The following is a 23,843-nucleotide window of genomic DNA, read 5'->3' as shown; positions in this document are numbered from 1 at the left end:
ACTAGAGCTGCCTGTGCCAAACCTTACAGGAGAGGAAGAAGTGTGCACCTGGAAATAAACTGATGGTTAGAGCTGGTGTGAGCACTCCTGGGCTGTGCCAACGCAAGGGCAAGCAGGTGGATCTTAGCTGTCTTCAGCTGCAATTTGACTCTGTCCTGAAGTGCTTGTGGGTCTGTTGTTAGGCAGAAATCCAGGGCTATGGAGGTGGGGAGGGGTTCCTGGAGATGGTCTGGTCCAGCTCCCCTGCCCTTGAGCAGGGTCACCCAGAGCTGACTGCCCAGGACCGTGTCCCAGTTGGGGTTTGAGTATCTTCAAGGATGGAGACTCCATGACCTCTCCAGGCAACCTGTTCCCATGTTCAACCACCCTCACTGTAATAAAGCTGTTTCTTATGTTTAAATTGAATTTCCTATATAGGTACTGCTAAAAGCAAATCAAAGGAATAACCCAAATAATTCTTAGCAGCATATCCTGCAGAAAACAGCAGATTTAAGACTGAAGTCACTTACAGCTTTCCATATCCCACCTGGTAGAAGGGCCATCCTTGAAGTCCCTGGGGTGTTTTATCCTCAGGATGACTCTTCCCCTTGGATGTGTTTCTGTTTGCCATCTGCCAGAACAGCCTAGTCTTTGTACTGTATCCTTCCACTGAGGCGTTATCTAGAGCAGCCCATGCCAAGTTGTGTGGTCCTGTCACACACCAGGGAGTTTGTCTCATTGGTTGAAAAACAGTGTAAGATGTGCTGTGCACTATAAATAGCATGGCCCCTAAAAGTCTTGGGAGTAATGCCTGTAAAATAGCAAGTGCATGCTGGGTTACACATTAAACAGGCCAAGACCATTGGACCTGGTACGCTGCACCCGAAATGAAGGGGCATTTGAATTGGTAGAAAACCCCTGCTATTTCTTGCTCCTGAGAAGTGCTGCCCTTGGATTGAACAAAAGGACCAGCGCTTCCCCAAGCCACATGTGGGTGCTGCGGGCAGGCTGCATCCCACTGTGCACCAGCTGCGGGTGAAGGCTGCTGAGGATGCACCCGCATCTGCAGGTGGACACCCTCTGAGCAAGTGTTTTGCACAGGTTTTTTGCATCATGCCTCTCTTAAAACACAACCCACACCTTCCTGGTGAATCAAAAGCCACTTACAAACGGGTGTAAGCACACCCACCAAGCTGATCCCTCTGGGAAGAAATAGGGCAATTACTGAGATGCTTCTGGGCAGTGGAAAGGCAAAGGTGGGTAAGCGAACCAGTGGGGAGGAAGTGGAGTAAGAGCAGAGAGCCCCTATGGCTGTTCCTCCCATCAGTAAGTTGCTGAATGAAGCTACTAGAAGAATTAAAAACCTCAACTAAACCATATTGCTATAGCTAAGATACTGTATCAGGACTTCACTGACCTCTAGTCCAGATCTTACCCCAGGCCTTCCATGAGTCTAGTGACAGATCTCTGAAAAGAAGGTACACAGAAATTATGGTCTGCAGTGAACACAGAAATTACAGTCCTGAGGTTGATGTCATTTAAAGAGAATTATTTACTGCTCCTAAATTAAGCAGTGGGGGAACCAAATATTTGGCTTGTTATTTTTTGCTCCTTCAAACGTTCTTTGTTATGCAGTCTAAGAAATGTCAGGTCTAAGACTTATTAGGACAAAAAAAAGCAGATGAAGTGATGTGAACGACAGGGCATGGATGTGACAGAGACTGAGCTATTCAGGCCAAGCTACTGCACCTTCTTAGAAACTTAATCTATTCTTAAAGCAGCCTGGCCTGGCCGAAGCTAAAAGGGAACAGAGGGATTAAGGCCATGGCCATCTTCCTTTTTTAGCTTTCACACCTACAGTACACTACCCTTCCCTTGGCCTGTCACACTCCTTCATCTCCCTGGCTTAGCTGAGGCCCAGGAATTTTGTGTTTTATAAACCCCTCTGACTTCCTATAACTCCATCCCGCCTCTCTTGAGGAGCTTCGTTGATACCAAATGGTGACAGGAAAACAGATTTTTCACTGCAATGGATGCAAGCAGTGTGGTGTACGTAGACGACAGAAGAATGCTTTTTGCGTTATTCACTGAGTCCTGAACTAGAAAAAGGAGCTACTGTCTTATCTTACAAGTCCCTCTTGCAGCAAAGCTAAAAGAAACACTCACAGAAAACCCAGTTAGTTCTAACTTATTTCTCATCTCTCAGCTAGTTGTAGATCTCCCCCCACCTCCATTCCTCCTCCGTTAACTTGTTCGTGGTCCAGTCAGGATTCCTGCTGATCCATCCTCGGCCTGGAGTGCAGGCGTAGGTGAAATAGGAGCCTGCTAGTTCTGTACTTTCTGTTCTTTCCAGGTACCGATTAGAGAGGAAGAAGGAAATATTCCTTAAGTGCAAGGAGTGCCACCTAATGGCTTGTTGGAGAATCCCAAAGCTCCATACAGCCTGCCGTCTTGGTAATTTTTTCCATATACACGAGTAATATGAAAACACAGAGAGTATATTTTCACACACATACTGAAACACAACTCTTGTTGTCTTGCCTGTCTATCCATAAACTATGCTTTAAGGGTAACTGAATGTAAAATGTTTGCATTCATATGTAAACAATTGTTTCTTTAAACTCAATACTTCAAAACAGCTGTAATAATCCAGATCCAAGTAAGAACTTGGGTATTTTAGTCCAGAGTGTAAAATTCACGAATGCTAACTAGCAGGTAAGAAGCAGCTGCTGGAGAGCAACTGTTTGACTGCTGTCGTTGCTGTGTCAGGAGGCAACAATCATATGCTCATAGGGGAATGTAGGTCAGATGTAACCTCAGGAGGTCATCCAGCCCAACCTCTTCGTGGCCTTTCAATTTAAGGTGGCAAAATGCAACAGCTGATGCATGGACACTGTGTCCAAGGATAAGTAGATCCAGCAGGGATGAAGGAAACACCTGCGGTGGCAGTTTCCTATCATCCTCCAGTCAGAGCCCTCTGCATCATCCCCTCATCCCCACAAATTGCTCCAACCACTTTAGAAGAGATGTCTATCTCGCTTTTTCTCAGAAACTCACCCTTTCTTCTTTTTTGCTGTTACCCTGCCATACAGCGTAAATTGCCTTACTTGAAGAACGTGTAGTGATGCTCTGTGCATGGAAAATACAACAGAATGGAGGAGCTCCAGAAGAACACGAGGAAGAAGAAATCCGTACAAGCCGTTTACTCTCTAGCACATCCTGCTGCTGCAGCCGCAAGAGAAGCTTTAAGTTCAAATAGCTACTTTGCACTTCAGGAATTATTCACTAGTTGTCCAGTCACAACTAAGTTCTCTCTAGCCTTCAATTCTGTAAAATATTATTACCTGGTATCCTTTATTACTAACACTGGTCCAGAGGCAGGTAGTATAGCCTGTTCCAAATGAACAACATCTAGCTCTCTTGAAAAACATTCCTAGAAAGGAGGCTCGGGTAACTAATTCCTACGCAGTTTGCACAGCAGCACCTGCCCTACCCAAGAAGCATTACTTCCACGTGGACATAAAGAGCCTGTTCATCAGCTTATGCACAGGCATTAGGGTTGAACCTGCTGTAAGAATACACTTCCCATGCGACCCAGGTATCCCAAGTGAAAACAAATAGTAGCTGGACTACCAGAGATGGTAATGTATACAGGAATGCACATTGCCACTTTTAAAACATGTTACAGAGCAGACTATTTCTATTACATATTTTCTTGCAAGACATTAATTAGTTTTTATTAGTTCAAAGAAAACTTCTCACACCTTCACCAGAACTCATCAAGTATTCCTAGATAACATTTCTATACAGTAAAAAAATACTTGAAAATATTTGACCTTCAAGATTTCTTGCCCGATAACCAATTTCAAGGCAACTTAAGAGCAGCCTCTTATTATAATAATGAAATAGTTAAGTAACCCCCACATTGGTGGTTGAACCTCTAGAAACGTTCCAAACAATTCCAGTAGATCACCACAGAATGAGACTGCTTTTGCCTTTAGTTTGCAGGACCATTTGTTGACAAATAGCACGCACATGTCTGACCTCTCTCATACCTGATTTGTCTCGGAAATCAACTATATGAATTGTTTCTCAGATTTCCAGTCAGGCCACTTATTTTGCAGTTCAGTGAAGCATGTTTGTTCAAGATTCACTACTAGTTTGTGTTGTTATAGACAGTATCTAAACTCACTCGGAACAAAGTCAACTGATAAAGAAGATGAAATTTCTCATCTTTGACCCAAATTTACCAGCATGTTTTAAAAACATACTGGTAGTCATTGTTATAATTGTGGGAAGGACACTATATTAAAGAACAGAATCTTACAAAAATAGCATTCACAGTAACATACTCAAAAAAGCAAGGCCATAACCTGTTAATAATAGCCTGCAATAGGTAGCAACTGCAAAGCCTATCCACCCAGCTCTTTTGTCACCTTTATCTCTGTATAAGAGAGATCTTGGCATTGTAATACTTCATTGTAAAAACACGCATGGGCAGAAGTGATGTTTTTCCACAGCTGGTCCAGAATTGCTCAACTGTTTTGAAAACAGATCTATTTTAGGACATTTGTGTATTTGAGACAGGACTTTCCTATAGGTTAAGTTCCACCCCGCCCCAACAGGCTACACTATTCACTGAATTCTACAGGTCAGTTCCCATATTTGTTTTCCATTTGTTGTTCAAATGAACACCCTTGATGTAAAAGAAGACATTAGGAAAAAAAAAAAATCCATCTAACAATACCCACAATCCTCCCTTCTCATTTAGTCTTATCAGTTGCAGTGGGAAAGACAAACCAGGAAACTGATGAGAACAATAGTATGGGAAACATCTCTCAAAAAATGTTTCATGATGTGAGAGACCATTCATGACGTGAATGTAGCCCTCATCTTAAAAACACAATAGTACAAATACTTCCGAGTAGTACTGTCATTGTAAATGTGAAGTTTAACCGAGAACACTGACAGATACTGCAGTTTTAAGAAAGGAAGCATGGAAAATTAACATGTCAAATCAAGTTTTAGAATCAGTACTTGTGGAATTTTCCACAGAAATGCAACAAAAGTGAAACTATACTAAAAATATGATGGAAAAAGCAGAGGTTGATGCAATCGATATTCACCAACGCCTGTTTTTACGGGAAATTTAGGAAGGAAAGGTGTTAATAGAGAAAGGATCTATTAAAACAGACTGTTATTAGATGTACAGGTGAGCTCACTGGTGAGTAACACAAGATGGCCACAACTGCCATGTGAAACCCAGGCTTAATGAAAATTTAAAATTCAATACCAATTTATTCAGAATATGCAAGAACAATCTGATTGACATTAAACACCTGTTAGGATCAGTATTTTAAAAAAATACATCAATGTTTTAAAAGCATTAAAGTATCATTTGCCAAATTCCATTGCACATCAGTTTATTTCCCCATTTCAAAAGGGATCAGCAAGTAATTGATTATATACAGGCAAACGTGTGCATTCAAGGCTAATATAGCCATTTCAATTTGTAGCAACAACATATGAAACAGTGTAATTATTTTTTCGCTTTTTAAATAAAAATACTTATAATCAATTTTACAAGTAAGGCATCAAGCTGTTAACTGTTTAACCAGTTAAATACTTTCAGCGCAGCGAGCCAACTGTTAACATTTCAGAAAGTTTATACAGAAAACACATCTGCTCAGCATTCATAACTTTTAACAGCACAACGGTTTCAGTACTCAACTGACTGGCTTGTTGGATGCTAACCACCAAGCTGGCTGGCTTCCAGAAGAAGCAAAATACAGACTGTCAGCCTGTGTCAATTTAATGCCATTTTGACCTGTAAAGCACTGAAGTTTAACTGAAAAATCATGGAGGATTTTATGACGTGGCCAGGAACAGTCTTCACCAGTATTGCTACCAATATTTCTCACAACTTTTATTTACTAGTAGTGTCAGGATATGGGGGTCAGTTAATTGTGAACATAAAACCTATATCCTAAAAAAAATAGTGAGCTTTCAACAGTTAGTGCAAACCATCAGAAAAAGTGGGTGGAGAAGCTAGCTGGGATCCTGGACCAAAAGATACACATAAGACCAAAGTTCATTAGCTTCCATTTGACCACTCCAACTTTTAAAGGGTAGAGCTATTTTCAAATCCTTTTTAAAAACAAGCTCCTCAAAAATACTTACTTTTTTAAATTGAGCCCTTAAGTGTAGGGCCTTCTCCTCATCTACCAAGTGTCTTATGCTTGATTTTTTAGCACCTTCTTCTTTGCCCTTCTGGATTTTCTCTTTTCCTGCTACAATCCACCCATTAACCATAAACGGATGCTTTGCTATACTTTTGATGCCTGTGCCTCTCCCACCCTTGACCAAAGACCACATCTGAGATTCTGACCCTCCTCTATCTTTTCAAAAATGTCACAGATGAGAAGGACCACTTGAGAGTGTAACTGTGGCTTATACAAAAAAATACACTATTCAAAAAATATGTCACAATTACACTGCCGTCAATAGAATAATTCTGGAAATAAAATATTATAGGTGGTTAACTTTAGTAATAGCCAAAACCACTCAAAAAACCAGAGGGGTCTTAAGAACAAAGATAAATTATCAGGATTTTAAAAGTTTTAATTTTAAAAACTGCCTTGAAAATACATAGTTTGGCAAGCATCCACCTTCTCTTGTATTACCCACATTCTGCACCAAGAACATCCACCTATTATATATGTCTGTGCACCTATAAATGCACAAACATCCACTTAATAGAACTTGAGCATTTGATCCTTTGGAACACAAGGAGTAGCTAGCTTCCTAGTCAGCACTGATTGTGCAACTCCACAAAACTTGTTGTTCAGCATGCTGACAGTAGTTTAAATTCCAGTTCAGAACAGGCACAGGAGGAAGCAACCACAGCTAAGCAAATCCTGAGCAAAGTAGTTCTTAAGCAATGTTTTCAGCCCTGGTTTATCCTTCTGAGACAGCTTTCTGAAAGGTTTTATGCAAGACAAGAATCAAGGTGTTCATTTATTTTAGACTCCAAAACCTCAGTCTGGCAAACAGGACAACTGACTTTTTTATCCTGCCTTACAGCACTGCTGGAACCTGCAGAGGACACTATAGATTCAGCCTGAGTTTTCATAGGTGTATTTATGCTTAAAGTGACATCAGGACTCCCTTTTTTAATGAAATAGTTTTCAAAGGCAGCTTTGTCTCCTATTTTTGGCCACTGCTGCAGTGTAGTAGTACATTCTGAGCTTTTTTTCTCAGATGCAACCTGAGCTGCCGTTGTCCGCTCAACACAAATTTGTTTTGATGGCCTGTTATAAACTGGCATCACCCTCTTGCCATTTGCAGAACCTTGTTTTGATTTTCCTTCCCTAACATGAGCCATTTTAACAGGTGATCCACTAACATTCTTGTAAGCTTTTATATTAGCAACAGATGGTTTAGGAAATTCATGTGTTGAAGCTAAGTTGATTTTCTCACTGGCATCATCAGTATAGTGTGGAAAGAAGATGCCACTACGGGGTGATTTTTCAAATTTTATCTCATTTTTAGGGATTGGTATTGTCCTTACTGCTGAACGATGCTGTGAAGCAGGTGTTTCACTGTTTCTAACACTGTTGCTGGAATCTGTGCATTTTTCTGAGAGTCCACTGTCTCCTCCTCCAAGCCGATATCCCTTTCCACTAAAAAGCATCAGATCTTGAGTACCACGCATTTGTGTCTTGTCTGCAAAATGAGAAGAAAATAAGGAAAGCTAGGAACTTTTTCATATATAAATCATGGGCTTAGTATTTTATGTGCTTCATTCGAAAAATCAGCAGCTTGAAAACAGCGCAGCAAACTAAACCTCTTGCAAACAATTAAGTTGAGAAGGAGCCTGGGAATGCACAAATAAAATGGGCTCATCTAAATAAAGCTCACGTAGTGATTGATCTGTATTTGTTTGTGTATGGACTGTATGGACAAAAACAGTCTGAAAAAGAAAAAAAAATTATTTCGAATACCTTTGTTAGTTGATTCAGAATTTGGAAGTTTTGCTGGCTGAGTTTTCTCCTTGGATTTCTTAGAGAAGTTCTCTGGCTCCTTCACTTTTGTGAAGGTACCTCCACAAGTCTCTTGATGCTCAACCCACCAAAAGTCTCGTGCAGAGGGTGCTCTATTCATTGAACGTTTCACATATCCAAAGTAAGGTCTTCTATTTTGACAGGGGCCATTGCATCGCCACCAGTGCTGGCGGTACAAATCCACCTCATCATGAAAAGTATGATAGATCTAGGTTTAAAAACAAAAAAAGCAGTCACTCAAAAAGTTTTTGATTTTATATCACTAGCTCTACAATATGTTTTTAAAAATGGATTACCATTTCATTCCTTCCATTACTGCTACGATTTTTACGTTGCAGTTAAAGGAGCGGAACCTGGATAAAATTTGATCAACATCTAGCTACCATTAAAACAAGCTTTTTTAAAAAGACAGGATGGGTAGGAACATGACCTTGGCTATATTCTTTGAACTGCAATGAAGTCACTTCAAAAAATCTATCTACAATTTCATCCTATATGTCGTACTGTTTAGAATGCATTGTAAACAATACCAGTATTGTATCCTCCCTCCAACTATTATATTAATTGATCTTATCAGGCACATTATTTTTAAATATCTTCAACCCATTAGCCTCTACTGATAAAATCTTAACTAAAACAGACTGCCCTTTCCCAAATATTATTCTGAACATGGAGCTATTCTGTCCCTGGTATCATTAAGTTGTTTCAAATTTAGAACAAAACTTTAAAGAAAAATACTTACAGAAAGCAAACCTGAGAATTATACGACTAACAACTCACCACATCTTCCTCAACCTGTTCCCACCATCATTCCCAACAAAATAACTATGGAACTGGCATAAACTTGGATGCAAATTTGTATTAGTACCAACTGTGGAGTGTCTAACAAGTATACTACTCATACCACACCAGGCATTCTAAAAACCAAATCAGGAAGAAACTTCTGTTAAATCAGGTTAAGTGGATTATGCTTACTGTGACATTGGCTCCAGTCAAGCGATTAATGCGACGCATGTGTTTGCAGAACTCTGGTCCATGAGATTCACGATCTTTGTCGTTATTAGTAACAAAAAGCAGGGCATGGATCATTTCATGCAACAGTGTCTGCAACAATGCAAATCATTAGCTATTTACTGAAAAGCCTTAGATATAGTTTCAAAATTAAGCTTGAAATATTTTACTCCCCTACATTTATCTTGGTATGGATCATATCTTCACACATTCACATGTTTGGTCTGGGTCAGAAAAACATTAAACTACCTGTCAAATCAAATTACCTCTATTCCCATACCACCAAAACATGCTGGAGAATATCACTACAATAAGTGACATTCAAAAAAAAAGGAGAAATAATCCTCAAACTTAAGTCAGATCTTTAAAAGATTATCCCCTCTACAACCCAAAAAAAAGAGACACTTGGGAGAAAGTTGAAACTACGTCATTTCTGTTCATTAAGCAAATCTGAATGTTGAGCCAACTCAAAGCACCAGCCTCAACAGAGGCACAAGAAGCAACACAAAGTTATGTTTACAGTTGTATCATTATCTTCTGCTTCTGGCCTTTTCAGCTAAAAGATGAAACTACAGCCATTTTCTGAGTGCACTTTCAGTCCATGTTTGGTTTTAATATTAGAGGATAATTTAGAAGTAAAAGAGTTGGGCTTTTCTTCTTTATAAAGTCAGTAAAATAAACAAGTAAATTTTGACTCCTACTCAGAGTTGCCCATTTGGAATCATAAAACCGAAAGACTACCATGATACTGCAACACAAATGTAAGACTAAAGCCACCACTTTTTACGATCTTTAAGTCACTATATATAAGAATCCCACTATGAAATATAAAATGTTTGTATGGAGCGTGGGGGGAGCCACAGTACATTTTATGCATAGACTCATATGCAATCTTCAAATACCTCAACAAGATCCTTCCTTGGTCTTAACTTTAGGAGCGGCTCACTTAGACGAATGGAACACATTCCACCTCTTCCTTCATATCTACACACTCCAGCACAGCTGAAAGAGACACAGAAAGAAAATACAAAAAGCTCCTTGTTTCTGTAGTAAGTGAAGAAAACTCAGAATCTGAGTTAAAACGCCATCCCCTTCCAACACACTGTAGGTAACATGAAAAACCACTTTTAGTAGTTACTTGAAAAACTCAACATCAGTAAACAAAAAAAGAAACCACAAGTTCCTTAGAATAAGCTGTGACTCAACTAGAAAAAGTTAACTATCATTTATTAGATCTCTTGCATCACTTAATTCAATGCTAGCAATCCTGAAAAAAAAAAAAAAAAAATCACAATGCCCAGTTCCAAGCTAACCTGTTTAGGAGGCAGAGGGCTGTTTTCATTAGAACTCCTGATGGAGCAGTATACATAAAACAGAGGCTGGAGATTCACAGCAGCCAACACTGAATTAACTGAAGGTTGCTGCAATTACACCCCTCACCCTCCTCCAACTTTTGATTCTTACTGAACCTTCATGTATCATCACTTCTGCGTACTGATCCAGCAGAAAACACATCTTTCTTTTTCTTGTTACTGAGTCAGTCCTCTACAGTTCAGTATCCAAACATTTCCAAGTGTCTAAAGAGCACTGCAACCAGCAGATGACAAAAGGGGGCAGGATTCCCAACAGCCAGCAATTGCATCAGCTGGGCTGCTGCAGAACTGCAGCCTGCACTTCAAAGCCGCTTTTTTTTTTTAAATCTCAAATGTCCTCTATATTTCCCTTCTTACTCTGTCTGTTAATATACCACTATCATTTCGTATTTGTCTCTCTGCCACGCTGTAAAACTATCTTACAAACTGAGAACAAGAAAAATGACAGCAATACAAGTATGTTCTTTTAAGTTTCAACATACACAGTTTAAGACCAAATAATTTATTGCCCTTTAACATCCCTCCAGCTTTGCCTGCACCACGGGAAAAGCCATTTATGGTTGTCAAGGACGACAAGTGAAGGACAAACCAGACAATGGCAGTGACCAACCCACGTCCTGGGGTACAAACTTTGCTAGAAAACCAGGACACTCAAGTATCTGGAAGAGACAGTGGCACTACTATGAAGAAGCGGTGGCACTAGTACATCAAGCTAGTCAGGAGCAGCATATAGCGACACATGGCAGTTCCCTCCCCCTGTCCGAGACCCACAGCTATACGATGAGCTAAGCTGCCGCTTATTTGATGGGCACGGCCTCTCCCAACAGCCCTGACCAGCACCCCAGCTGCTGCCCGACCCCCTCCCCGCGCCGGGCTGCCCAACCAGCCGGCCCGGCGCACCCCCGCGATGGCGTACAGGGTCATGCGCGGGCTCCACGACACCTCCACGGCGGCCAGCCGCCCCCAGAAAAGCGTCTCGTTGAACTGCACGAAGAGGCCGTGCACGTCGGGGCTGGGGTCCAGCAGCTCCCAGGCCTCATCCACCACCGACAGCGGGCGGAGGGGCGAGGGGTCGGGCGAGGCCTCAGGGCACGCTGCTGCTGCTGCTGCTGCCGCCTCCTCATCCTCCGCTTCCCACAGCTCCTGGAGCTGCAGCGCCAGCACGAAGTCCCGATCCATCCCGCTCAGCGACGCGGCCCCGCCAGCCCCGCCAGCCGCCGGCGCATGCGCTCTGCGCGACACGCAGCACCGCCCGCCTCCCCACTCCTCCGACTACGCATGCGCCGAACGGCCTCTGGCGCTCCGTCCCCCTCCGGCGCATGCGCGCGGCCCCGCCCCGCCCCGGCCCAGACCGGCACCTCCCCGCGCGGCGGCCTCGCGTCGCTCCGGGCAGTTGCTTTCCGGCGGGGCGCCCGCGCATGCGCGATCGGCGCGGCGATGCTGGCGCAGGCGGCGTACGTACCGCTGTGCGCAGGCGCGGCGGCCGTCCCCCCGGCGGCGGCGGCGGCGGCGGGCAGGTGGGTGCCGGGCAGCGGGGCTGCGATGGCGCTGTCGCTGGGGGAAGGCGGCGGGAGCCGGCTGCGGCGGCAGCTGGAGTCGGGGGGCTTCGCGGCGGGGGAGTACGTGAAGCAGCTGTCGCAGCAGTCGGACGGGGACCGGGACCTGCAGGAGCACCGGCAGCGCATCCAGGCGCTGAGCGAGGAGACGGCCCAGAGCCTGAAACGCAACGTCTACCAGAACTACCGGCAGTTCATCGAGACGGCGCGGGAGATCAGCTACCTGGAGAGCGAGATGTACCAGCTCAGCCACATCCTCACCGAGCAGAAGGGCATCATGGAGGCCGTCACCCAGGCCCTGCTCCTCCAGGCCGACCGCGACGACCCCGCCCTGGGCGCCCGCCGCGCCGCCGCCGCTGACCCCTTCCTGCCGCTGTCGGCCAAGGAGGCAGCGGCCAGCGAGGAGGGGCGGCAGCGCACGCTCACCACCCTCCTGGAGAAGGTGGAGGGCTGCCGCGACCTCCTGCCCGAGAGCCCCGGCAAGTACCTGGTCTACAACGGCGACCTGGTGGAGTACGATGCCGACCACATGGCGCAGATCCAGCGGGTCCATGCCTTCCTCATGAACGACTGCCTGCTCGTGGCCACCGCCCTGCCCAACCGCCGCGGCGCCTACCGCTACGATGCCCTCTACCCCCTCGACGGGCTGGCTGTGGTCAACGTCAAGGACAACCCGCCCATGAAGGACATGTTCAAGTTGCTCATGTTCCCCGAGAGCCGCATCTTCCAGGCTGAGAACGCCAAGATCAAGAAGGAGTGGCTGGAGGTTCTGGAGGAGACTAAGCGCAACCGGGCCCTCAGCGAGAAGCGACGCCTAGAGCAGGAGGCGCTGCCCCGGTCTGCCCCGACGCCCCCTGAATCCACCAACCCCTTTGAGGAGGAGGAGGAGGAGGAGGAAGAGCCCTCTGCTGAGGAGGAGGTGGTCGACCTCTCACTCGAGTGGATCCAGGAGCTGCCTGAGGACCTGGACGTCTGCATTGCTCAGCGGGACTTCGAGGGGGCGGTGGACCTCTTGGATAAACTCAACGAGTACCTGGGGGACAAACCTGTGAGCCAGCCCGTGAAGGAGCTGCGGGCCAAGGTGGATGAGCGGGTCCGGCAGCTTACAGATGTGCTGGTGTTTGAGCTGTCTCCAGACCGCTCACTGCGGGGAGGGCCGCGGGCCACCCGCCGAGCCGTGTCCCAGCTCATTCGCTTGGGCCAGTCCACCAAGGCGTGTGAGCTCTTCCTGAAGAACCGAGCAGCTGCGGTGCAGACGGCCATCCGACAGCTGCGCATCGAGGGCGCCACGCTGCTCTACATCCACAAGCTCTGCCACGTCTTCTTCACCAGCCTTCTAGAGACGGCGAGAGAGTTTGAGACGGACTTCGCTGGCAACAATGGCTGCTACTCGGCCTTCGTTGTCTGGGCCCGCTCTTCCATGAGGATGTTTGTAGATGCCTTCAGCAAGCAAGTATTTGATAGTAAAGAGAGCTTGTCAACAGCGGCAGAGTGCGTCAAGGTAAGAGGGTCCAAAGAGGGTGGTTTGACGATAGCCGAAACAAAGCCTGCAAAGCTTGTAAATCCTTTTATCTGACCCCAGTTTAGTTGTTGGCTCTTGAGTGGTTCTCCGGAGAGGTTTCCTGCATCGAAAGGTTAATATTTATTTGGGGCTGGTTTGGGTTTTTTTCAGTTTAATAGAGGAGAGCGTTAAGATGAAAATACATGGCAAGAAAAACCCCGCCTTTACCAGAAATGCAAAATGTGTTTATTCTTAATTTGCCTTTAACCAGTAGGAGGTCCTAAAATTTGCATAAGCCACATCTGAATGATGAGTGTTTGAAGACTTTTTGTTTGTTTTCCAAGCCTGTCTTGGACTACACTTCCATCATTTTTTGCAAGACTAAGTTTCTCAGGTTATGGTTTCTTTCAGCTGCTAATAGAAAGAAAAAAAAAAAAAAAAAAAGCGCGTGTGTGTGGGATTGTGATATATTTGTCCAGAGTATTTTTGACAGGCAGGGTTTATGTTTCAGTTATCGATTTCTCATTAATAAGAAATTCCTTAAAGCAGGAGAAATAAGTGAAGTATGACTAACGCTTCCCCGTTTTCTGAGAATGATAAATTGGTAAATGTGTAGGATGTAAAGGGGGCCTGCACACTTAGTAACACCCTTCACTTTCTTGTTGATACCCAAGGTAGCTAAAGAGCACTGCAAGCAGCTTAGCGAGATTGGGCTGGATCTCACCTTCATCATTCATGCCCTTCTGGTAAAGGATATCAAAGGTGCTTTACAGAGCTACAAGGATATCATCATCGAGGCCACCAAGCACCGCAACTCTGAGGAGATGTGGAGAAGGATGAACCTAATGACTCCAGAGGCGCTGGGGAAACTCAGGGAGGAGATGAGGAGCTGCGGGGTAGGCAATTTTGACCAATATACGGGTGATGACTGCTGGGTCAACCTTAGCTATACAGTAGTAGCTTTCACTAAGCAGACTATGGCCTTCCTGGAGGAAGCGTTAAAGCTTTACTTCCCAGAGCTGCATATGGTTCTTTTGGAGAGTCTCGTGGAAATCATCTTGGTGGCTGTCCAGCATGTTGATTACAGTTTACGGTGTGAACAGGACCCTGAGAAGAAAGCGTTCATTAGGCAGAACGCATCCTTCCTGTATGAAACTGTCCTTCCTGTTGTGGAAAAAAGATTTGAGGAAGGAGTTGGAAAGCCAGCCAAGCAGTTACAGGATCTGAGAAATGCTTCAAGATTGATGCGTGTAAATCCAGAAAGTACCACCTCTGTTGTGTAAAGTGATGTAACTTCTTAGGAACAGAGTGTGAAAGTGCTTACTGAAAATGTTTTACATTGAATAAATGAACTAAATGGGTTTTTTTGAGTGCAGACATCCAATTGCTGTGTTCCAGAAGCTGAAGACTTACAGTCAAAGCCTGCAAGGATGCAACACACTTATCAGTGGATGGGGGGTAGGGGAGCAAGAAGTAAGGTCGAGGTCACATGTCCTTGAACAGTATATGCTGTAAGAATGGCTTTTGTAGTGTTTGTGACTTGGGAAATACTCTTAATCTACAGGTTTTGCCCAAATGTTTGTGGAAGTCTTAAATATATGTACACCATATGTCAGGAAAAGATCACTTCTCATCATGTCACTGTAGGAATTCTTTTTTAAGGCACTGTTCTGGTAGGAGGGGAAGTGCTGAAATGCTCCCAGGGTGTGGTACTTGGTGAGGCATGTTGACCATCCAGATGTGACTCAGCACTGAAGATAAACAGCATGGATTTCACAGTCTGATTTGTTTGGTAGCAATGCAGACTCTTCAGTTTCTCCCACATTCAAATTCTATTCATTCATTTCAGAGGCAGATCTAAATTTTAAAATGTTTTTTTGTATAGGTTTTTCTGTTTGGTTGAGGGGTCTGCTTCTATGTAATGAACTGTCATGTTGGCTTAAATTACAGCTTTCTGAAAACAAACCTTCTGCTGTCAGAAACATTTGTTCCCTTCAGAGAGGAAGTCAGAGTAAATTTCTTGCCTTCCCCTTTGTGTTCCCCTTCCTTGGGGAAATGTTTTTTCATTGGGCTCAAGTCCATTTGGTGAAGTATGCACTCTTGCTTGAGGTGCTGTCATAAATTTGTTATGGGCCATTACTTACTGGTAGAAACCATAGTGAAAAGGCACAAATGCTCTTGAGATGTGCAGGGCAGGGAGAGAGTCTGAAGGTACTGTTTCATTTGGAAGAAACAATGCTGGGTGTGAAGGTTTTTGTAAATGATGTGGTCTTCAAAATACACACTCTTGTCTCTTGCAAATATTAGTATTGTTTCCTGTAGTACAGCAATAACCAAGAACTGTCTTTTTTTTTTTTTTTTTCAGAAGACACAAGGACTGTATTTCATTGGGAAAATAGATGGGGGAAGTTTATGCAGATACTTGTATGTTTGCATTGGATGGTGATGGCTATTGTTCAGTATTTGTCTGAAAATAAAATAAGCCAAGTCTTACATAAAGGCTGGCTTTAGCAAGCTGTTAGCATCATCTTCTAAGCTATGTAAACTTCTTTGGCTTCAGTGCAGACTTTCTTAGTTGTGAGAAAATCATGTTACAGCTAAATAATCTTGTGTTAAGACTGTCAATAAGTATTCTTAACTAGAATGATTGAGTATCCTATTCCTCTTACACTTTCAGATGAAAGCTTTTGCAGTTCATATCATGGTAATGAATGCCTTATGACTGCCCGAACCAACAAAAGATTGCTGGTAAAACTTTCTGCATAACTGCTTATACTGGAGCTTCTTAATTTCTCCCTGTTTTCACAGTGCTAGTTGCTCTCTTGCTCTTTGGATGCCTTTTGAACTGCCAGATTTTGCAGAGCATCCTACTGTCTGCTCACTTACTTTCCAGTGTTTGGGCCTTTTGCTAGAAAATCGCAGAAGGAAACGTACAAAATGGTTTTAAAGGGTAACTCGGTGCTCTTAGCTGAAACTGATTGAAAACCACTGAAATAGCTATAGTTTTATTTTAAGGTAAAGGGACACTGAGTGTTAAAACTTGTGTGAACATGTTATCTCCAAGAGAGAGCCACACAGGTGTTATTTCACTAATGAACTATCTTTGATACCAGAACCTAGTGACCTATATTGAAGTAAATATATTCTGTCATTGTTTAAAGTGGGCAAAGGTAGCAACCTGGCCTTACTTAATTTGAGAAATATTTGCAAGTGGATAAATGAGAGCTCTCCATGATGACAGGTATTTTGGAGGAGAGGGAGAAGGAAGGGCTTTTTTTCTTTGAAGACAGGTATGTTTTATTATTTTTCTTTACAGCAGAAGAAAGCAGAATAAATACAGATGAGCCTTATGTAATTTATTTTTTCTGTGCAAGAGAGGGGTAAACTGTGGAACTTCAGCTCACGACTGATTATTGTGATGCTTGAGGATTTTGTGTAAGAAGATGAATTGTAGTTTTCCAACTCCCAGCTCTGGCATAAGATTGAGTTGGAGGAGAGCCCTATTCGTGCTTCTGTTGCAAGCTGGTGTGGCACACCTTATCCTCATCAGAGGGTGAAATGTAGAATGTAATTTTGCCATGTGCTCTGTTAACTTTGTCACTGCTCCCTTCACCGATCTTTTTACAGCATGCACGGCCTACTGATTTTGTCTTTGCTGTCATCCATGGAGCAGTGGGCTTACATGGATGTTGGTTTTAATGGATCAGGGAATCTGGCCTTTCATTTGGGTGATCAAATATCATGTTCATGTGCCTGCCAAAATTCAAACGTGTAGATTTGTATAAACTGCTGTAAGCATTGATATTTTGTAACTTGTGAATCTGTTCAAGTCATAATAAAAGAAAATCAATAACTTAAGGAAAATGGTGTGCAATTAAATTAAACATGCTTTGTATTTTAACTCAACTAACAGAAAAAGTCAACGTATGCTGAGAGTCATGGTTTAATAAATTTCACATTTGCAGATGGTAATTTGGAATGGCACTTTTCTTTTCCTGAGCTGTACACTTGTGGGATAGTGTTGTTCAAGTTGGGATTTGCAGTAACTGCTGAGTAATACAATAGCAGTTTTGTTGGTTTGGGGAGGAACTAGTCATATTTGTTTTGTTTTGAGACAATTGCATGTGAAAACTGGTTTCCTTTAGCTGTTATGACAAAATTGTGATGTGTGAAATTAAGATTTTTTTTTTTTTAATTTGGATAAATTTATGTATTAGAATTTAATGCAAGATCTTTTCTGAACAGTGAGGACCATGCATTAAAGCTTTTGGACATATAATGCTAGTGGTGTATTTCTGGTTTTATTACATCATCATCAGAAAGAGGATGTTGGTTCAAAGTTCACGTCCACTAATAAATCTCCAGTGGAGTCAAAGAGCTTCAGGTCAGTCTTTTGTGAGGAAGATGTAAGGGACAGCCAGGTGATGAAAGCCACATTATGTCACTTTGGTGACATTCTTGCAAAGTCAGTATGTGGCTTAACTAGGTGAAGTTGGAAGAGAATGTTTCTCAACATTGTATCTGATTCAAATCGAGGAGAGACTACTCTAGTCTAATGGGACTTTGTGTAGATATGTGACATCAGCACCATGGCAGCATCACGCTATAGGGTTTGCTACCGGATTCCAGAGGTTATTTTGTCACCAGTCCATTTGTACTGAACTTGAATATGCAGTGTATGCTGAATATGCAGTACAGCCCATTTCCTCACTAGGTGGAGTTTTGTGCATCGAAACCTCAGTAGGCCATGGACAGGCACAGGCATTATAGCTGTGCTGCTTGACTTAGGATGTGTTTGTAGCACATTGGGGAATGAAGACGCTGCATTGAACAGTTCCGGTGTTAGAGTCAACTCTTCTTCCTACCTTGATAGAGATCCTCTTCTGCATTTTCTAATTTTTGTACCGTTAGTTTCTTAATCCTTCATGTTTTCCTGCTGTGTTTCTATATGATTGGCAGGCATCCTGCAGAGGATCTCAGCTTTCTACTTTTTCTAACGGTATGTACCAACATAGTTTTTGTTCTGCCTCAGAGACACTCTGCTAGGCTGCAAGCCCCTGCAGAGATGTGAAAAGTCATTTGTCCTGTGTAAGATGTTCAGCTTAATGACTTCTCAAGGTCAAGCTTGTGTGACCTCTTGTCACTTGACTTCAATATTGGACTGAAATTCCAATGAGAGCTCATGCTCATATGCAGGTTTGCACTCCAGCACAATAATGCAGAAGGTCCCCACTACCAATCTTCATCATTTACACTCTTTACATTCTCTTTGCTGCACAGCTCAAATATTTTAATCGAGTTACCTTTCCCTTAAAAATACTAGTAGTTCTCTAAACTCTCGGTCTGTTTTCTCTGAAGAAAATCAAATCCAGAATCTGTCAAGGAGCTTTGTGAGCATAGCCTGTAGACACATCCTTTTCCTCAGAGGTTCAAGAGTTGTGATACGTATTCATTTCCTACAAACGGTGAAAGATAGTGGAGAGGGAAACACAGCCACTGTTTTTGTGAAAATAGATTTACACCCTTTATAATTACAAGGGATGCTGATTAGAGTAATAGATCAGAATCAGATTGAGTCACTTCAGACACAGTAATTACCCCTTGAGTAATTAGGAAACTTTGCTAATACAACTTTAGTGGCCTCAATGTGCCCTGTAATACAGATCTCAGCTTCAGGGTTACAGGCTGAACTAGATTCTCTGCCACAGATTCTCTGACATGGCGGAGAGAAAGTACTAGCAAGAGGCCTGGCCTGTGCTGACCCCTGAACAGCATTCCCCTTCCTGGTGGTTTACGTAACTTATCAGGACAGCTTTCAGGCAATTTTAGATCACCCTTTTGCGAACCTGTGGTATTTACCCTCTCTCCCTCCCCATGCAGTACCTGTATCACGGCTGCATTCCCTTCGGTGACCTGAGTATCCCACTTCTCAATCAGGCAAAAAATTATATGTGAGGATGGAGAGAACTGGCTCTCCAAATGACTTGAAGAGAGCTGCGATGGCACACGGTTGCCAGTGGGGGTCCCACAAGAACTCTGGATTAGTGGGCATCACCTCGGTGCAGGGAAAACAGGCTGCCGCTGTGTATGCAAGCAGATAGGATTGCATTCAATTTGTTCTCATAGACCAGTACAAGAGCTAAAAGCAGGTTTAAAAACTGAGATATTAATCTCTTCATGTCATGGCAGGAGCTGGACTCTGAGGCATTGGTTTACGTTACCTAAAATATAATTTGGCCCTGCAGCTGTTGGGAACCTTGTTCAGATGTGCTGTTACGATCGCATATGATTATTGAATGTACTGCACTAGGGAGGTGGGCTAGGGAGAACAAGTGCCATTAACTTCACTGCTGCTTGGGAAGTCCTTGGAGATGCTTAGATTAATGGTGATTTCAAGTTATTTAAAAAAAAAAAAAATCATGCTGCTCTTCAGCCAGTTGCACCAACACACACAGTTCTTTCTCTGTCCTCCCAGAAAGCTGATCCAGTCAAAATCAAAATTCTCATGAAGGTGGGAGAGAGTTAGCCAAATCCTTCATGATATGAGGCACGTGAATCTAAACACCTGCAGACTTGGGCAAAATTGAGATCTGAATCTCAGACGCCTTCCAGACTTGAAGTTCCCTGGCTTTTGAGACATTCCTACTGTTTGTAAAATCAAATTCATAGAAAACCATCTGTGCCAGTCAGATTTGTTAAGAATAATGTGTTTGGTTTGGTATTGGTTTTTAATTACAGCACTGCTGTAGTCTGGGGAGTCCTGTTACATTCATTTTCAGTTCTCCAGACCCAGTTTTCACAATAGGAAGGTAATTCCTGGCCCAGCTGCTGCAGGATGGGGTTGTCAGAGGAGTTCTTGAAGCTCTGCAGAAGATCCTTCCTTCCTCGGGATTCAATGAATTTTCCTCTCAAAATGTGGGTCTCTGATAAGCAGCTCCTGTTCTGCTTTTTTTTCCCCCTCACTGACAATTGGCAGGCATGTTTGTTTTCCCACTCCACAAAGTAACTTCTCCAGCAGAGGTGCCAGATTGGCTTTGTGGAGGAAGGTGGCCAAACTGCATGTTAGATTACAGTCAGTGCATCTGTTTTAATGTAATTCAGGCCATATACCTCCCTGCCTGCTCTCGCTAATGACAATGTATATGGGGAGGAGTGGGACTGGGAGGGTCACAAGGAAAGATCTATAATCTTTGTCCTTCAGACTTCCATTGAGCAAGGTGCTTAAGCACACACTGAAGAGCATATGTCCCCCTGAATTTGAGAGGCCCACTCCTATACTCAGAGCTAATTAAATGTTAAAGGTCTTTTCATGCGTGGAGCATCAGTAAATTTCTGTTGAATTTTGCAAAACCAACTGGCAAAGAAGCAATAGGGGGGCCATACTAGAGCAAGAGCACATGAGCAAAGAAAGTGTGCGTTTCTGTGACACCTCAGCTCTAGTGTGACAAATTGTAGTCCCAAACAAAGCCTTCTTCAGCGGGAGCAGTAGGCTCCATAAATCACCAGTATTGCAACTTTCCAGGAGGCAGCAATAATAGAGTTAGACACGCTAAAATAAAGTTGCTTCATCTGACCGCATGGGAGATGTGGCACCGTGTTCGGGTGGAGGAAATGCCCTCGGGAAAACTATGACCCTTAACGAAGGGTGCTCAGCAAGGGCTGGTCAGCTGCTGTTCTGGGATATGGCTCCACCTGAGCCTGATACCATTGTGAGCAGCAGTCCCAGCCCCCTGCCTACACCTCCGTCCTCCCTCATTTTACCCGCACCCCACGCCCTGCACAGCAAGCTCTTCCCTCCTGCCGTCCACACAGCCTGAAATAGGTCTCCTTCGTCCCGGCAGGATTAAACCCCATCTTGTTTGCTTGGCGACAAGGGATGCACGCAGTAGGCAGAAGGCCCGGCGCTGCTGCTGCCTGGCCTCTTCGCACCAAATTGCCCCTCTCCTGGTGTGCCTGTAATCAGTCACCATTTTTTGTTTTCTCCTGAAGTTTATTATCATTTAAATAGCCTTCCAGCCTGAGACGTCCTGTGGGGTTTCTGGCTCTGCTGCCTCAAGCTCTGTGAAATTAATTCCCGTAAGATCCTGTCCTCACAGGAAAATGGTACGGGTTCAACTAAACTGGTTTAGAAACTGTTTTAAACCCACGCAAGACCTTCTGTGGCCCTTTAATTTTGACTGGAGCACTTTCTACGTACTTGGCTTGGGGTATAATACGCTTAGACAGGAAAGTGTTTATTCCCAACCAAAATTACAGCACCGAATCCTGCTGTCTGGGGTAATGTTTTTGACTACTGTGGGCAAATTCCACATTTAATTCAGCGTGTGTTTTTAGGCCTTGAAGATTTAAGGCCCAGACTGCAAATACCTTTAATCAGGAAGCAATTAATTGCACAAATTTCCTCCTTGCAGACAGCATAGCGTTCATCCAGGTAATACTCCCTGCAAGGCGATGGCTCATGCCTGCAACACTGCTTTTATTACTGTATATCTCTGCTAATTAGTTCCTGTTGGATGGTAGGCCAGGTTGCTACAGGGAGTTCAGATAAAAGATAAAATCAGTTAAGACAATCTAAAGATAGCTTTAAGAAGAAAAACAAATGGTTTGTTTTCCTGCTGAGCTCTTTTTCTTTATTATTATTATTCTTATTTCTGAAGAAAACTCAAAAGCAGGATTCATGCTTTTGATGGACGTCAGGGCCAGGTTTGAAAGGGTTGTTCCAGTACCTCGATGTCAAGCACACTGGACTAGATTTTTTTTCCAGAGCACTCTTGTGCTAACCCAAGACCTGTCCCCAAGTAGGAGAGGAGTTTGTCTCTTTTGCACCCATCTCCATGCAAAGAATCATAGTCCTGGTTCTCCCTCAGAAATGATGCTCAGCTTCACTTTGAGAGAGGTTTCCATGTACCGGGGTAGGGAGAGCTGAGGGGATGTTTAGCCCACATTGACAGTCTCTGGGGCAGCGCATACACAATGGCTCACAAAACAGGAGGGTGAGGCTTCAGGTGCCCCTCTGCCCCACATTCAGGTCAGGGTCGTTTCCCCCCTGCTAAAGCTGACACCAGCCTTGTTCGCTTTTTCAGTCAAATACAAGCCACACATCCTTCCTGTCCTACATGCTGCCTGGAAACGACAAACTCCTTCATTATGCTATTATTATAATTTACTAGCAGAACCCTTCCTCTCTGCACACACAACTCTTCATGTTTGACTATTATTATAATTGTATTTTCAAAGTTATAAATAACACATTAGCCTGGTTTATGTGTTCATGCAAGTCAAGCTATAAACTGGCAGATGAAGGAAATTAACTGTCTCCAGAATTCACATTCCTGTCACTTATTCAATTATTTGATCAACGTAATTGCTCAGAGCAAGAGCTAATTGGAAAATGACATGCATTTACACTCTCTATAGAGGAGGAGAGGCTTATCGGGTATTTTACTGCAGGCACTTTCATTACTTCCAATATTCTGGAAGAAACACAGTTTTTAAATGAGCCAGGCCCAAACACACAAAGCTTGTTTGCTAGCCAGATGCTTTCCCACCCTTAAAATAGTTCCAGTATCTTGCGGTGCAAGGGTTTGAACACGTCTATGCTTCAGTGCATACGAGTACCTTGGCACACTTAAATGGGAGCTGCAAGCCAAGCTTTGCCTCCAGGAGTCTACCACTAAATGTGGCCTTGCTTCTGTGTATCTCTGTTCATGCTGGTGCTGCAGCTATACGTGTTTGGTTCTGCCTATGACCGGCTCCCATCCCTGGGAGCTGATATGGAGAATATTGTTCGGCTGAGGCAGAAGAGCCTCTCGGAGTAGGAAAGGCAGAAAGTGATATTTTCGTTGTTGCTGATGTAGAAAAGACTGTAATTCCCCACCTTGCCAACTCAAACCCTGCACCAAGGCCACGGTTTGAAACCCTGATACCTTTGGAATGATGTTTTTTCCCTCGTCTCGCTCAGATGTTCTGGTTAGCATTGTGAGCCTGCACGCACACGCACATCCACACGTCTGTGCACTTTGTTATTAAATGAAAGTCTAAGAAGCGAGTGCCAGAGCAGAAGGGTGGAGATGGAAAGGATCAGGACGTAGCAGACTCAAATACTAAACCAGTCCGTTTCCATTATTAGCTCTAGCATTGTTTGGGTTTGGAATATTTAATCTGTTGAAGTAAGAGACAAGCAAGCACTTTTCCAGTCTGTGTGGAGGGGGAGGAAACTCATCTATCAACGGCAGCAGTTTGCAACCTATTGTCTGCAGGCCCTGAGGGGATCTGTGGGTTATCTGTAGGGGAAAGGGAGCTAAGAAAATCAACCCTGTTGTCAGTTGTCTTAAACTCATGACAGATGGTCTGCAACTCT

At 43.7% G+C, this 23,843-nt stretch overlaps 2 protein-coding genes across 3 annotated transcripts; one reads left to right on the top strand and one right to left on the bottom strand.

Annotated features, from left to right (window-relative positions):
• Positions 1 to 3,296: 3,296 nt before the first annotated feature.
• Positions 3,297 to 11,651, bottom strand: SPRTN (SprT-like N-terminal domain). Its single transcript, XM_074896733.1, has 5 exons — positions 11,343 to 11,651; positions 9,956 to 10,055; positions 9,018 to 9,146; positions 7,983 to 8,250; positions 3,297 to 7,704 (listed from the first exon to the last, which is right to left on the bottom strand). Exons 1-5 carry the CDS (start codon positions 11,603 to 11,605, stop codon positions 6,968 to 6,970), a joined length of 1,497 nt encoding a protein of 498 aa, XP_074752834.1. The 5' UTR covers positions 11,606 to 11,651; the 3' UTR covers positions 3,297 to 6,967.
• Positions 11,652 to 11,942: 291 nt separating this feature from the next.
• EXOC8 (exocyst complex component 8) lies at positions 11,943 to 17,820 on the top strand. Of its 2 annotated transcripts, XM_074896732.1 has the most exons (3): positions 11,943 to 13,483; positions 14,158 to 14,379; positions 15,849 to 17,820. In XM_074896732.1, exons 1-3 carry the CDS (start codon positions 11,969 to 11,971, stop codon positions 15,927 to 15,929), a joined length of 1,818 nt encoding a protein of 605 aa, XP_074752833.1. In that variant the 5' UTR covers positions 11,943 to 11,968; the 3' UTR covers positions 15,930 to 17,820. The 2 variants fall into 2 exon arrangements, with proteins under 2 accessions (XP_074752833.1, XP_074752832.1); XM_074896731.1 differs by having other exon boundaries at positions 14,158 to 17,820.
• The last annotated feature ends 6,023 nt before the right edge of the window (positions 17,821 to 23,843 follow it).

The sequence above is a fragment of the Athene noctua genome, chromosome 1 (genome assembly GCF_965140245.1).
Source record: "Athene noctua chromosome 1, bAthNoc1.hap1.1, whole genome shotgun sequence".
NCBI lineage: Eukaryota > Metazoa > Chordata > Aves > Strigiformes > Strigidae > Athene > Athene noctua.
The sequence above is the reverse complement of the archived record's forward strand: the minus strand, read 5'-3'. Positions and strand labels throughout refer to the sequence as shown.

Coding starts and splice junctions, on each gene's coding strand:
- SPRTN (XM_074896733.1), bottom strand. CDS start 11,605: ATGGATCGGGACTTCGTGCTGGCGCTGCAGCTCCAGGAGCTGTGGGAA. Junction 9,147..9,955: donor CAAGGAAGGATCTTGTTGAG/GTATTTGAAGAT, acceptor GCATTGTTGCAG/ACACTGTTGCATGAAATGAT. Junction 7,705..7,982: donor TTCTGAATCAACTAACAAAG/GTATTCGAAATA, acceptor CTCATTTTGCAG/ACAAGACACAAATGCGTGGT.
- EXOC8 (XM_074896731.1), top strand. CDS start 11,969: ATGGCGCTGTCGCTGGGGGAAGGCGGCGGGAGCCGGCTGCGGCGGCAG. Junction 13,484..14,157: donor CAGCGGCAGAGTGCGTCAAG/GTAAGAGGGTCC, acceptor TTGATACCCAAG/GTAGCTAAAGAGCACTGCAA.